General features: G+C 35.5%; 1 protein-coding gene across 1 annotated transcript; it reads left to right on the top strand.

Annotated features, from left to right (window-relative positions):
• Positions 1 to 6,768: 6,768 nt before the first annotated feature.
• LOC147402207 (transcription factor UNE12-like) lies at positions 6,769 to 15,193 on the top strand. The gene is made up of 7 exons (XM_086443771.1): positions 6,769 to 7,154; positions 7,426 to 7,500; positions 10,700 to 10,819; positions 11,691 to 11,756; positions 13,452 to 13,517; positions 14,314 to 14,391; positions 14,699 to 15,193. The coding sequence occupies exons 1-7, from the start codon at positions 6,861 to 6,863 to the stop codon at positions 14,909 to 14,911; spliced, it is 912 nt and encodes a 303-aa protein (XP_086299897.1). The 5' UTR covers positions 6,769 to 6,860; the 3' UTR covers positions 14,912 to 15,193.
• Positions 15,194 to 15,890: the final 697 nt, after the last annotated feature.

Genomic DNA, 15,890 nt, shown 5'->3' with positions numbered 1-15,890 from the left:
AGGAAAAGAGTAAAAATGAAAAATAAGAGAAGCTCGTGTTGGACTCTCAAGCACCAGTGAAAATAGTTTTTTGACACAAAGTTTGATCAAGAAAAAATTCGAGATGGATTTAATCGAACTATTCTAATACATTTCACGATATTATGAGATAATTGAAAGCATTCTCCATATAATAAATGCCTCAGAGTCAATGTTCTGTTCCTGTCTCGATTGCAATTGAAATGTAAATATTCAATTGAATCGTCCTGAAATGACATGAAACTTTGAATCATGATTTTAAGTTGTAATTTGCTTGCCTACATATGGTAAAGTGGTATGTGCAACTCTTGGAAAAAGAAAAAGAAAAAGAAAAATATAAAGGTGGAAAGGGCGATTAAAAGAATAGAATTGTGGCAATTGACACCTAAATTACCAATTAGAGGCAAAAGAATTCATGAAAATATAGGGATGGTCAGAAAAGATGATCGAGTATGGCAATAAAATAAAATAAAGGGATCTTTTATATACAATCTCCCATTCAAATAGTTAATTAAGGTTCATCGATAATTTTGTGGGCTCATAGCCAAATCTACTAGTTTGTGCAAACCAAATGAATTAATAGTCAATTATCATGAATGAGAATAGTTGTTGAGGGATAAAAGCCACTCCCATTTGAATCATTCATTCTCATCAGTTAACACGCATCTCAAAATGGATATGTAATATTATTTGAGATTATTATTCCCTTTTAGATAATTATTTTATTTGATAAGGTTAAATATGGTAGTTTAAATTTAATTAAAAATAAGATTCCAATCTTAGTGTAGATACGTGATTTCGTCATTACGACGGTCACATCTACTAAGGTTAAGAGTCGCCACCATTCATATTGTAAGTAGGTGTGAATAGTCACCCGATGTGTATTTTTTTTAAAAATTGCCATTTTTGTGTTTAGTGACTCTTGATGGATAAAGTACGGATCAAATCTTGAGATTCGGGGTAAGTGGCTCGGTTGGAGAAAAATGAAGGTATTAGACACCCTTTTCTCCCCATCAAGTGGCGGTTACCTCAACTCAACTCGATCATTTTAATCAAAAATATAAGATAAAAGTGAAGTGTCACGTGTTGTGCATTTGTACCCTAAATAAGGGTTTACTTTCGGCTCGATCATAGGATCATCCCATTGATGAAGATGATCCTTATGGATCCTTAGCCTTGAGGTCCATTTATCCTAAGTCATCTAAAATAAAATGAAGAGGAGAGGGGATAATAGAAGAGGGAGGAGGAAAGGGTAGAGAGAGAGATGGGGGATTGCCTTGAACCCACCTTGAAGCTTCAAAGTTTTCTTTTCTTTTCTTTTCTTCCTTTTTCCTTTTTTGAGTCTTCTTGAGTCTTTAGTAGAATATGAGAATATAAGAATGGGAAGAGGTGATTAAAGATAGTAGGGATTTTCTTTTTTAGTGAGACTTGGTGTGGAGTTAATAAGAGATAATTGGTAGACTTGGTGAGAATTGGTGATAGTTGTTAGTAGTTAGAGTTGACGGCCTTTTTTTGGAAAGAGGAGGAGGGTATATATAGATGTTGAGGGATTATTTTAGGGATATAATAGGGTGAAATGAAGAGAAGTGATAGAATGGTGTGGGATTTAAGAAAAAGGTAGGGGTAAATTAGAGATGATTGAAGGACATTTGTGTAAGAAGGGTAAATTAGTTGTTTTACAACCCAAATGGGTTGGATCTTTCAACCCATTTGGGTTGAGTATTAGATGGAATAAAATAAATGAGAGTGGTTGAGAAAATGGGATTGTGTAAGAGAGTAATTAATTGGTGAAGTGAGTTGAGGGGATGGGATTTTAATTAAAAGAAGGGTTGTGTAAGAGGGTAGTTGATGATATTTTGGGAGGGTGTGGGAGATGATGCCATGTGTCAAAATGGGTGGAGATAGAGGGTTGAGATGGGTTGATGGGAGATGATGAGTGTTTGATTTGAAAGAAGGGAAGTGAGTTTAGAATGTAGATGTGAGTTTTGTAGGGAATGATGAGGGTAGATTAGGGGAGGTATAGGTTAAGGGTATGGGTAGATGATGCTTAGAGAAAAGGTGATGGATAGGTTGGGGATGAGGGAGGTGAGTTGGGGTGGTGACATGTGTCCCACCTTGATTATCAAGATGGTGATTGGTTGATATGGGTAGTGGTTTGTGGGTTAGGATTATGGGTTGGATGTGAATTGGAAATGGATAAAGGTTTGTGGGCTTTTTAGTATATTGGGCTTGGGTTATGGAATGATTTTGGGTTATTGGATTGGGTAGGGTTTGTTTTGGATTGGATTTTTGAGGGTGGGTATGTTTTAGGTTTTAGGTGGTGTGGGATTAGATTTAGGTTAGGGGATAAGGTGAGAAATGTAATTTGTGAGTGTTGAGGGTTTATGGGCCTTAAGCGGGCTTAGAATTTCTTCGAATTAGAAGCGGAGCAGTGAGGGGTAAGGAAGATGGAGATGGTCCCAAGTCTCATTTTACATTTTTTATCTTTTTAGGAATTTTTAGAATTATTGGATTGATCGAAATGCCACGTGTTGGCAAATCGGGCTTTTTAGGCCCGTCGGATAATTTCATTGAGAATTCGTCATTTTCGATTTTAGGAATAGCACAACGAATATTAGGAAAGTGTAAGGTAGATCGAGTCCTTTTGGTGGGCCCCCTAGACTCTTAGGGGGTCTTAAGGGCCTTGATTCGATCAAAGTGTCATATTTCGATTGATTTGGGCTTTTGAGGCCCGTTGGCAAATTTTATTGAAAAATTTGTATTTTGGGCCCTTTCGAGTATGGGCCCGTTCAAATTGAGGTGTTTACACTTAGGATTATGATTTTTTATTTAAAGGGGGAAAGTGAGGGAAAAAAGAAGAAGTGAAGAGGAGATCGTGTAATAAAGATATTTAGAACATAGTGGAATGGCTCCTTAAACCCGTGAATGTAGAATTGCAACTTGGGTGGATTAGGCATCAACCCACACCCAACCCAAACTTGACAAACACCAACCCACGCCCTTGCCCAACTCGATCTCGAGCATGAAATGCTCGACCCAAAACCTATCCAAACCGGATTGTTTGGGTTAATACATTCCTCATTAATACCAGGTAATTTAGTATTGGTAAGGATTTATATAAAGATAAGTGGCATGTAAAGTAACTTAAAATTTACAATTATTTTTCTTTAAAATGTGTTTCAAAAGTTTATATACATAAAATTATAAATAAATTTAAAGAGAGAAGAACAGTAATAAGTTTAACTAAAATAATCATATTTATTAATAATTAAATTAAAAAAAAAAAAAAAAAAACATTTACATTTGTAATATAATCATTGTATGACAATATAGAACTACACTTAAAACAAAGCACTAATAACAAAGATTGATTATTTATCTAATGAAAATAATCACATTAGTTATGATGTATAGATAAATAAAATCATATATATTGAAATATGAATTATGAGTGTAAAAGAAATCAAATAAGAAATATTTTTAAATTATAATCATATTAAGTTTGGGCAAATCGGGTTGGCTGATACGTATGCCTGCGCTCAACACGATTTGAGTTGAGCATTTTTTTGTTGCTCGAACACATGGTTGAACCCAAGCTAACTATGCCCAAACATGACCCAAGGTCGGGTTCAACCTAACGGGTTCAGGTTTTGCCCGCCCAAGTTGTAGCCCTACGTGGATGTAGGCACGTTTGCCAAACCACGTACAAATTATCTTGTGTTATTTCTTCTTCTTTTTCCCCATATTTTTTCATTATTCTTGTGATTTATTGGTGAGAGATTTGAACATGACATGATAAATGCAGAGGGGTAATTCATACTTTAATGACCTTAAACATTTTGTCACTTTGGAGATGATTAAAAACAATATAAAATCTCGTTCGGTGGCATTAATTTTAGAAGTGGATTTCACAATCCTCATCCTCATTTTCTATTTTAGATGGGACATTGATTGTAGAATAACCTCTTTTATAACTTGAACCAATATTAAATTCTAGATGATTATAGACAAGAATCAAATAGTTGAATCTAAACCAAGCGGTTTGTGTACACTTATACATAATAATGGTAGATCCAAAATAGGATGATCAACCCATGCCCATCATAAGAGTTGAATAGATATTTGAAAAGAGATAATATATATATTATGATGGCTAGATATGGTAGAGGGGCACATCCAATCCTTGTTTATCCGTCATAACCCAAACTTTCAATTCAACAGAGTAGAGCAGCTTAGTAGCTCGCAAGGCTCGTAACCTCGAAGACCCTTCAAAAATTTAAATTAGGACATCAAAATTCTCAATTAATTATAAGGTTGCAAATGGACGAGGTTTCCATCGGATCACAATATTAGGATCCAAAGTCAATCCAATAATTGATATACAAATCTAAATAGACTTCATATATGTAAACAAACATATTATATAATTTGTATAGTTTCTCACATTTTATTGGATTTAGACATGGTTGATCTGAACCCAAAACCAAACTTGATCAAAATCTAAATCCTTGATCTAGACACGAAGTTATCAGATCAAAATGGATCATATTTCATGGTTGGCCCAACACCCAACCAATAAAATATTAGATTGGAATCTAAATTCTTGATCCAGACCTGGGTTGCCAATTCGTAGGTAGGATATTGAATCGTGAATTGGTTCGAACTGAATCAGTTCATGGTACGATTCACTCTTGGTTTGTGAAATGTAGTGAACTCAACAAATTGTTTTTTCTTATTCTTTTTTGAGTCATGATAATTTGACTCAATTTCTTGTACACTCTCTTCACAGAACCGTAGATCATTTGTTTCAGGATATACAAAGACATATCATTGTTGTTTTTATACGTGGAGGGAGCGTACATACAAAAGTGAGTAAGATTATCAAGACTCTTCTTTTTTTACATGCTCCTCCCTCCCACATGTTGATAATCTTTGAGACATCCTTCTAAAATTTTAAATTGACAACATGTCCATTTGATCGTGGTCTTTATTGTTAGTGTAATGGTTTTGTAACTCAACCTGACAAGGTAACTCAAAAACTCAATTGACATGTACCTTACAAAAATAGTAGATTTTTTCCTTGGGATACACAACTGCACATCCCAATAAAACATGTGCAGTTGTGTATCCCGAGGGGAAAAATCTACAATTCTTACACCTGCCACGTCAATGAGTTTTTGAGTTACCCTGTCAGGTTGAATTACAAAATCAACACTCTTATTATTAGGCTGATGAAAAATACCCACATCTTCAATCTCTTTTCACCCTCCTCATCATTTCAACCTTCAAATGCTCCTACTCTTCTTTTTTACATGCTCCTCCCTCCACATGTTGATAATGTTTGAGACATCCTTAATCCAAAACTGATACGAACACATGCCTCATCTTCAAAGAATCAATTTCAAAAAATTTAAAAATATAAAATTTTAAAAAATCTAATTTCCTGCTAGAAATATAGAGGGAAATAAAAAAGATAAACGTTTTATTTATATGTATTTATATAAAATTAAGAATAATAATAATAAATTATTGAAATATATTCGGATTAGATTGGGGTAGATCCGAATTTGATGCGAAAATTTGATTTTTCATGTTTTTTTGTTAGATTAGATAGGACTAGTTTGAACATCGGGTATGTTTCAGATCATTGCTAGCCCTAATTATTAGGTTGATGAAAAATACCAAATACCCTCATCTTCAATTTCTTTTTCACCCGACTTGTCATTTCAACCTTCAAATGCCTTCACCTCTATCTATCCCTATGGGTCCCTTCTCGAGTGAAGAACCCATTACTAGCAATTCAGAATATGACAAAAATTCGATTTGTGACAATTTGAGTTATGTTTGATTTTGGATTGCAAAAATCCAATAAATTTTTTGATAAGTAGAAAATATGCGTCCTATGCTTCATACATGTATTATATGTTTCATTTCAAAAAGTCAAAAATAAAAAATTCGATCATATGATAGTGATGTTAATAGTGATGGTGATGATGAAATTGACAATGTTAATGGTGATGATAATAATGATGGTGGTGATAATGAGGACATTGAGGTTATTGTTCTATTGATTTTGAAAAGAAGACCAAAGTCAAGGGACAAATCATCAATTTGAAAAATTAAAGTATAATTTCAAATAAATGTAGAGGGCCATATCATTATTTTTCTTAAAGATAAAATGAATATTTGTCACTTGAAAAAGGTGGATTCCTCCAAAATTCTGAAGCATGGCTGCTTCAAAGTCTTGTGTTACACGTTACAACTTACAACTTTACATTTTGCAACTTTATATTTTAAGTTACAGTAGCAATTTGTTTTCTCCTCTGAGTTTTATAAAATTCATAAAATTTGTAAAGGAGAATGCTTTTTATTATTTTCAAAGTTAAAATCCATGAATTATTTAGAATAGATCAATAATCGTGAGAATAATATTTTCATTAAAAAAAATGAAAAATTTGTAAATTTTTCAAGAATTAAACAAGAGATCGCTAACAAAGGACGAACCACGAACCGAATTCAAATTGAGCGAACCCACAAACGGACGTGAAGTTCGCATATGGGAACGGATCATATCCGATCCATTGACAGCTATGGTTAATTAATGGTGACTTTTTTTTCATGGCTAAACACACATAATCTTACATTTTAGAGGGGTAAACCTAATATATCCAATTTCCCAGGGTTATTATTAAAATTCCCAAAAGTAAAGCACCCGACTTTTTTCTCCCACGTCACAAGTCACAAATGAAACCCTCAAAATCCCAAATGTTTCCGATTTATCAGTCGATGTGTCAGTAACTCTCTCTCTCTCCAGAAAACCACCTTTTCGTTCAACGGAAAGTATGGCGATTAACACTCCCGAAGGTCTAACGGACGATTTCCTCGATCAGATCTTAGCGATTCCTTCTTACGCGGGAAATGATGGGAATTTGGCGGGAACAGCAGCGTCGATGATGTTGCAGGTGAGCTCCGGATACAGTTCCGGGCATGTAGGTGGAGGTGGTTTTCAGGGAACTGTTTATCCATTAGGGATGAACTTGGAGCAGGGGAAAGGCGGTTTCATGAAACCAGATGAAGCTTCAGGGAGCAGTAAGCGGTTTCGGGAGTTTGATGGGATATCTGCGTCTGGAAACAACGTAGGCCTCTCTCTCTCTCTCTTTCTCTCCGTGTGTGTGGTCGCCCACCTGTGCGAGTCTGTGTTTGTAGTTGACTTATATGCCCTTGAAGTTCTGCATAATTTACATGCTATAGCTCATTGAGGGTAGATTTATGAGTATTTCGTTTTTTTTTCTACATCAGGAATTTGAAGAAAAAAGTTGATAGGACCTGAGTTTCAGTAGTGGGATATGTTTGTAAATTTAATGAAAGTTGAGGGCTTTAGTTTCCTTTATTTTTATTTTTTTGCAGGATAGAGGCTCCGTTCATTTATCGAATGGGAATGGATCGGTCCGGCTGCGGCCAACCGCACCTCAAATTTACCAGGTTGGAAAAATGGCCGTTTATTTATTTTCCATTTAGTCGTCATTTAATGTGTGAAATGACGAAGATAACCTTCGTTTCAGCCATGAAATACCAATTTTCCTGGGAATATACAATTATACAAATGATGTTTTTGGGTTTTTAACTAAAACCCATCATTTTCAACCTCCCTAAAAACCTAAACTTTTCTTGAGACTTGAATGTTGAAGAAAACAAAATTTGAGGATGATGGGTAAAAATGTTACTGCGATGATTATTGATGAATTGAGGATTAATTTGTTGATTCGCCGATTTAACCAGCTACTCCTATATTCAGAGAATTTTATGATTTTTTGGAAAAATTTTGGAGAATTTTGTTACTATATGGGATGTAATTGTGTGTATTTTCTGTACGATAACATACCCGATACCTTTTTTTTTTGATAACCGGGTATCCATGTAGATGGCAGACTGGGCCTGTATTTGGGCTTTGCCCAGTCTATAGACCATGGTCATGTCCAAGGACTAATCCCGGGGCACGTGCAACACCCACACATCACACACACCAGGTAAGTGAGGGTGTGCCCTCACAAGTGGCCCCTGAGGAATTAATGCTCATACTAGGACATACCCCATACCTCATGGGGTAGTTAGAAGATTAGGTGGAAACCACATTAATGAAATATTTTCCCTTTTTAAGGAGTACAAAGATTATTCAAAGAACAAGTTCATAACATGGTTTTAAAACTCGTTTTGACATCTAGTCTCGTCCATGAACAAGATTGAGTCATCCGATTTATTCGAGTAGTCTTGTTCAACAATGAGCGCCCTCCACCTTATTTGAGAAACTTATCAAGCTTGAGCTGACTTGTCAATTTGTTTCGTTGGTGGATGATACTGAGACAAATCAATCTCGGATGAGATTTAAAATCATAGTTTATATTGACTTCACTTGCCAAAAGAAAATAATGAATTCATGTAGTAGTTAAACTATAAATACTTGGTGCAACTCTATTTAGAATAATCTTGTTCCCATTACCTAAAGCCTTCATCTTGGAAACACACTTAAAGATTGTTACTCTTGAAAATATTGTCATTCTCTAAAAACCAAATTGAGTGTATCATGGAAGTAATGTACACGCATTTGAGGTCGAGACCCAATTCTTCTCTTGTTCTACATATGTGATCTTTTTATTAAGAACTTAAAACCTAATTGGACAATCGTAACCACCACTCAACATAATCTTTTCTAGATTGTTTCCCTTCTTTTGACCTTTTAAAAGAATGTGATACCTGAATAGGGCTTAAAACGGGTCGAGTTCAGGCCGGATATGAGTGTGTTTATATCCATATCTGAATTTTTTATCTGGATCCAATTCAATTTGGATTATGCTAGTTAAGACCATATCCGAACCATTTTACTTTCAATAATACTATATCCGGATTCGTTCCTATTGAATTAATTGATTCGGGTTGGATAATGTCAAACCGTTTAAGATTATTTAAATGGTGACTTGAACTTAAGGCCTTTCCATTTTGGAGAGAGGCCTTGACCACTACACTCAGTTGTTGTTGGTTGATGAAAGATGCCTTAAAAAAATATAATAATACAACTTGCAAAGTAATATATTATTTGGATCTTGGCAGATATAGGGATGGAATTATATCCGACCCGGATTTTATTCAGGTCAAAGGACATCAACCCATATCCGAACAATATTTTAATTCGGATATACTTGATGAAACCAAGCACGTTAAATTTGGATTTAGATCACCCGGATTTCAAATAAAATCTGTACCATTTTAAGCCCTATACCTGGATGGTAAAAATCACCTCTCTGGCTGATTCTTGATATATGAGATCTCCATCACCGGTGTCATGTAATTGTAGTCCTCAACCTTTAATTTTACAAAAAGGCTCTAGGAAGTTGGGGTTTTCCCTCTGTAGACCACTAATTTAATGTTTATATTACTTGGGTTGATTTATCCTAGGAAAATTGTGAATTGCAAAAATTATCTTGGTCTGTACTGAGGGTACTTCCATCATTTCATGTCCCATTCTTCTAATTGGACATGGTTGGATGTTTTCTTTTAGAGTGCAATTTTTTTATTTATGGGTAAGCTGGACTTGAACCCACGACCTCAAAGTTGCTTTGCAATGTGTCAAACCAACTGAGCTATGAGTCTAAGCCCAATTTTTAGAGTGCAAATTGGTTGAACTTGTTTTCTTTTTGTTGATAAATATAAGATTTATTAATAGAAGAAAAACAAATACAAAGGCCGGTCAAGAAGACCAACCAAAAGCTAACTACCATACAACAAGTCCCATCTAAAAATGAAATCACTAAAGAACACCCCTTTAAAATCAGGGTTTAATTTGCTCCAAAAAAATAACAATCCAAGAATGTTGATCACAATCTCGTGCAAATGCCCTTCTTCGCCTTTGAAGACTCTTGTTCCTTTCCAGCCATAGTCCCCAAGAGATTTCGATAGGTAATAACTTCTACAAGGATTTCATTCTCCCCAATAGAAAGTTAAGAGTCCCAATCTTGAAACAAAGCCGAAGCCGAGATTGGAAGAATCCAACAAACTCTAATAAGGCCAAAGAAATAGGTCCAAATAGTGAAGGAGAGATTGCAATGTAATAGGATGTGATCCAAAGATTCCCCAGATGATTTGCAAAGAAAACAAAAGTTTGGAGACACAAAACCCCTACAAATCAAAAGATCAAGTGTGAGAAGTTTATTGAGCACCGTTAACCAAGTGAAAAAGAGCACGTTGGAAGGGACCTGGATCCCCAAATGAAGCCAACTGGAAAATGGACGATCGGACTACCGGAGTTGCCCAACACTGAGGCGAAATATTTGACAAAAAAGATCTTCCTTTTATTGGGAGTCCACTCCCTCTTGTCGTCACAAATGTTCTCTCATCGAGTAAATTTTTTTGGTGAAGTTTCTTAGGTTTTAACCCCTGGTATTAAATCTAAACTACCATAATGGCTTCTTTTGCGAAATAAATACTGGCAAATAGGCAATGATCCACGGTTTCTTGAAAATAACTATGCACCTATAGTTTTTGATGGTCAGGGCTGTCTTGACTTTTAATCAACCTTGGTCTACTTCAAAATGGTCACAAAGTTCATAATTTGGATCTTATATGTTCTGTTTTTTGCTTTAGCTCGTACTGATATAATTGCAGTGATTGCATTTCTGTATATTTGCAGCCTTTTCATCGACAGCCAACACCTGGTCCAGTTGCTGTTGTGCCACATTCACCTGCCACCCGCCCAAGAGTGAGGGCTAGAAGAGGGCAAGCCACTGATCCCCACAGTATTGCTGAGCGGGTAAGCTTGAATATACAAAGGAGAACAAAGTCATGTTGTAGGGTGTACAATTACTTATGGCATAAAGGTTATGATATGGATTCATCCGCTTTTTTGTGAAAGTTTGTGAACAAGGAGTGGGTTCCATCAAACGGACGAATTGATTTCTTGTGTTCTTAAAGTATTACTAAAACGAACTGCCCATCTCTCCTGGAACAATAACTGAACCACCATTGGATGGTTGTTTCTCAGACTTTTCTTTTGTTAGAATACAATGAACGATTTCTGCTGTGAGTTGGGAGAAATCAAAAGGCCCTGGTCCTTATGAAACTTCAGGATGTACAATGATGTAAGGAGACATGCTAAGTTAATTTACAGGATTCATGCTATCATACCCCACATTTTGTGATTCAAAGTATTACTTTGGATCTGAAAGATGGTTTTTTTAATTTTTTTTCTACCCTCTATCTCGTAGCTTTTTTCAGAGATAAGCAGCACTTGAACCCACAACCTCAAGGTTGCATTGAAGTCAACTAACTTTGATATGGGCCCAAGCCCTTTTATCATAGCTTAATGCCCTGATATTTTATGAAAGGGAACATTTTCTTTCTTTTTTGCGGTGGTTATTTTCCTTAGCATAATAATTATTCCGATGGAACCTGTCTCTTCAACATTTATAATGTTGGCAAAAATACTTAATTCAGTTTCAGGAAAAAAAGAGAGTTAGTTATATTGTTTCACAACTTTTTTTTTTTGTTTTTTTATTGAGGGGGGGGGGGGGGGGGTTAGTACACCAAAAACAATGTTTCTTTTTTATTTTTCCACTGGATTTTTATAGCTTGTATTATATTTATATTGCTTAATAGTGCAGCCTTTGCTCCTTTGGTTGCAGTTACGTAGAGAAAGAATAGCAGAAAGAATGAGGGCTTTGCAGGAACTGCTTCCTAGCTTCAACAAGGTCCTTGCTATGACCATCTGATTCCCTTTATGCAATATTGGTTGCATCTACCTTATCAGCCAAATTAAGCACACTATTCATTTACTGCTTGTTATTTACGTTAATCTCTGTTATTTGAAACAGTAGGGAAGATCTTACATTTTTCATAAAACGTGAGAGACTAGATTTCCCTATTCTTCCATAATTAAGTTGTTTCCCATATAAATTGAGAAAATAATAGCTGACCAAGAACCCTAGGTTACCTTTTTTAATGGATATAAGATAAAATAAATTGAGTGGGGGAAAGGAATTTAAAAATTGGACTAAATTGAATGATAAAATGGAAAATGAATGAGCAAATGATTATACAAAAAAGAAAGAAACATAGAATGAGAAAATGATTATTTATTTATTTATTTATTTTGATAGGTTGATGAGCAAATGATTAATTGACTCCCCATGAGGCTTATAACTAGGTTACTAATGTTATACACAACTTATGCATGGTTCAGTATAATCAATTAAGGAGGACCAAACATGACAGTTACAAGTCATTTTTTTTATGGTGATTGATGCAAGCTCTATGATCCAATTCTGATTCACTCAGTAGCCATTGTATAATCTGAATTGCTGCCATTGTTGTGAAAATGAGAATCCAAAATTACCCAAAGTCTGAAGGGAAGGTCCAAGATAACATCCAAACACTGGTTATTCTTTGAGAACTCTGACTCAAATCCAATCTAACAGTTTGGAATCATTCTCATGTTACAATGGCCTAGATTAAGGCCTAGAATTTCAGGAAAATTGACGAAGAAACTGAATTAGACAGGTTTCAAACTTTTTCATGACATCCCAATTCAATGGGTATCGGCTGCTTCAATCTTAGTCTGGGACATACTGATTTAGTCAAACCCAAGGCAATTGGTTTCCAGGGATTTATAACTTCTACAACACCATCTTGAGAATGCAATGTTTTGACAAGGTTTCCCTAACATTTCATGAGGTGGAGTTGGAATTCAACAATCAAAGATGTAGACATCTTGCTTTCAAAAAGATTTGGATCTTCCTGGAATTGAATTTTTCAATGGACCGTCCCTCATCCCATCATTGTTTGAAAGATGGTACAAAATAGATAAGTGCTGCTATGTGATGACGAGTCCCAGAGAAAAGATGGTACAAAATAGATAAGTGCTGCTATGTGATGACGAGTCCCAGAGAAAAGATGGTACCTAAAAGCCCTCTGGAACTCAATCATTACAAATCAGAAAAAAGTAGTCCAGTCAACAAGAACTTAGTCTGTACTGTGCTTCTTAATCCCTTGGACTCTTTTTGCCAGGGAATCACTTAACTTCCTTGCACTGTATGGAAATATGAAATCAGTGGCTCATGAAGTAGATTGCCATGACCTTTGGAAGATTTTGGATTTTCCTTGAAAAAGGAATATCTAACTATAACAATCATGGTCATCATTACCCCTATAGGTCATGGCTAAGAATACTGTGTAATCAAACCTCAGAAAACAAATATTAAAAGCGTCTATAAATTTCTGTGTTGTTTGTAGTTGAATATACTCTGGAAATAAGGAGAAATTTATGACATCACGTTTAATGCAGAACTCCTGAAGAAATATGGTTAAACTTTTGCAAACCATGAAGAGAAGTATGACAACTACTCTATTCTTCCTTTGGTATTAACATACTACATTTGCCTGTGCAGACAGATAAAGCAGCCATGATTGATGAAATTGTGGATTATGTCAAGTTCTTAAGGCTCCAAGTCAAGGTAAAACAGAAATCTGGTTGAACTAGACGGTTTTGATAAGCTAAATGATTGGTTAAACATAATCTTCTGTTAAGGGATAGTCTCCTTGCAATTGCGTATAAATTCTTTTCCAGATGGCACGAGCTTAAAATTAATAGATAACATTGAATAAAACTATTAAAAAAATTATGGAAACTACGTTCTAATTATTACTCATTCTAACGCTCCTAGTAATATTGCTTGGCCTTATAGTGTTATATATTACATTCAATAACTTGTCTGGAAGCTATCACTTGTTTTTCATGAGTAAGGCCCTTTTTATATATATTTAAGTGAACAAGGGCCCGTTCAAGTCACATTTTCATTGTCATTTCGAAGTTCCTATGTTAAAGATTGCTAGGTTAAAGCATGTATGAATCCAGGTCTCTAGAGTTAGAAATCTCCAGCCTGCTACTATCTGCTTTGGATAAAATTCTAACTACTGATCATTTAATTAACTGTTGTTTGATAAAAGCTCTTTATTCATCAAGACTAATATTGGTAGTAATAATAATAATAACCGCTGTTTTGTTGTTCCCTACTTTTACTTCTTTTGCAAAGTAAATTGGGAATTAGTAGATCATTTACTACTCCATTGCCCATTCATTAAGGAGATGTTTGGGCTCATCTCCTCTCCTTGTTCCATATCCAGTGGGTCTTTCCCAAATCCATTATGGTTACTACGGAGGTTACTAGCTATAAAATTATTTTTGAAGTTTGTTATTAAATACTTCCTTTCTACCATTTACAGCATTTTTCTTCGTTATTAAATCAACAGGTTCTGAGCATGAGCAGACTGGGGGGAGCTGGTGCAGCGACTTCGCTTGTGGCTGACATCCCACTTTTTTCGGTTGAGGTAATACAAAGCATGAGTTCTGTACTTCTATTAGATACACACTTTTTTTGTACCCCTTTAAAATATCGAAAACAAATAGGATAGTGCCACATGGAAGAGAATTACGGGATACCTAGGGTATCAGTCCCCCCCCCCCCCCCCCCCCTCCTCTTCATCTAAATGCCAATTATACAAGTGTGAAATAAGTATGCATGTTTTCGTTTATGCTTGAATTTAAGCATTGGTGTTGGTTGTCTCTCAAATGCTTGCAAGAATTCACAAATTTCTATTTATTAACTCTGGCCTTTTTTTCCCCCCTGTAATTTAGGGAGAAGCTGGAAGCGATCAGGGACTGTGGGATAAGTGGTCAACTGATGATGGCCTGCAACACGAAGTAGCAAAGCTCATGGAAGAAGATGTTGGGGCTGCCATGCAGTTCCTCCAATCTAAGGCCCTCTGCATCATGCCCATACCACTTGCCACTGCAATCTACCATACGCACCAACTGGATGATGGACCCATGATCATCAAGCCCGAGTAAAATCCAACCTAATAAACACAAGAAGGGTACACATGTCACATCTGGTTCTCACCTTCCTTTAGTGGCCCAAAATACATTTGGTAGTTCTCATGCAGGCTGGATTTTTGACACTCCCCATTGCAATCTAAGTCAGATGCCTTAATTTCATATATATATATTTTTTTACCTATTTTTTATCTTGTATTTTGTCAAACAGGGTGTGACAGGCTTACCATGTTTGTGTAAAGGGGAGAAATGTATATGCCCTCTTTATCTTCTTCTTCAAGTTTTTATTTTTTATTATCTTTTTCGTTTTTGTTTTTCGTCAGTGGTGGAAAGTAAAAAAACACACGGCCTCAATTTTTGGGTAGTGGGCACCTCACAATAGGAAAGGATAGATATGATTAGTGTAGAAGAAATATGGAAAGGAGGTTGAAATGGATGGGTTTAGTGGTTTAAATTAAAAATTATGTTGGAAGGTTGTAGTCTCCGGAGAAATCAATTGTGTGCAACTCTTAAAAGTGGTGGTGCTTTTGCAATCATTATCGGTGGATGAATCATTGATTCATTATATTGGAAAGCTTTACACTCTTTCATTTATGAGCAAATGATAGAGAAAACAGCAAGGGATATTTATGAAAAAGTGATTAACTTTTGACGAATTTATGATTGGCTCCCTTTACATTTTAATTACCAAAATGTGACTGATAACAAGTTTGGAGTTTTTTAATGTGACTATTTTGCTGGCTTAAAGTGACAATTTTGCAGGTTTAATGTGACTACTTGGAAATAGTTACTTCAAACCTGCAAAATTGTCACTTCAAAACCACTGAATTCGTTATCGTTCTGGATTTTTTATATAATAAAAACGTGATCATTCACGTTTTGGTGCTTAAAATGAATGGTTAACTGGAATAGTACATAACTCATATCGCGATAATCTGACTTACGCTGATGGCATGCTCAATTGACACCTTGACGTGACATGTTTGAGAACTGT

This window comes from Akebia trifoliata, chromosome 5 (assembly GCF_017979445.1).
Source record: "Akebia trifoliata isolate Shusen 1 chromosome 5, ASM1797944v1, whole genome shotgun sequence".
In the NCBI taxonomy this organism is placed as follows: Eukaryota; Viridiplantae; Streptophyta; class Magnoliopsida; order Ranunculales; family Lardizabalaceae; genus Akebia; species Akebia trifoliata.
This window is presented reverse-complemented; position numbering and strand designations above follow the sequence as displayed.

Bases quoted from the DNA above. Each gene is read 5' to 3' on its own strand.
- LOC147402207 (XM_086443771.1), top strand. From the start codon at position 6,861: ATGGCGATTAACACTCCCGAAGGTCTAACGGACGATTTCCTCGATCAG. The intron at 7,501-10,699 runs GTTGGAAAAATG...GTATATTTGCAG, and splicing joins CCGCACCTCAAATTTACCAG to CCTTTTCATCGACAGCCAAC. The intron at 13,518-14,313 runs GTAAAACAGAAA...TTAAATCAACAG, and splicing joins TCTTAAGGCTCCAAGTCAAG to GTTCTGAGCATGAGCAGACT.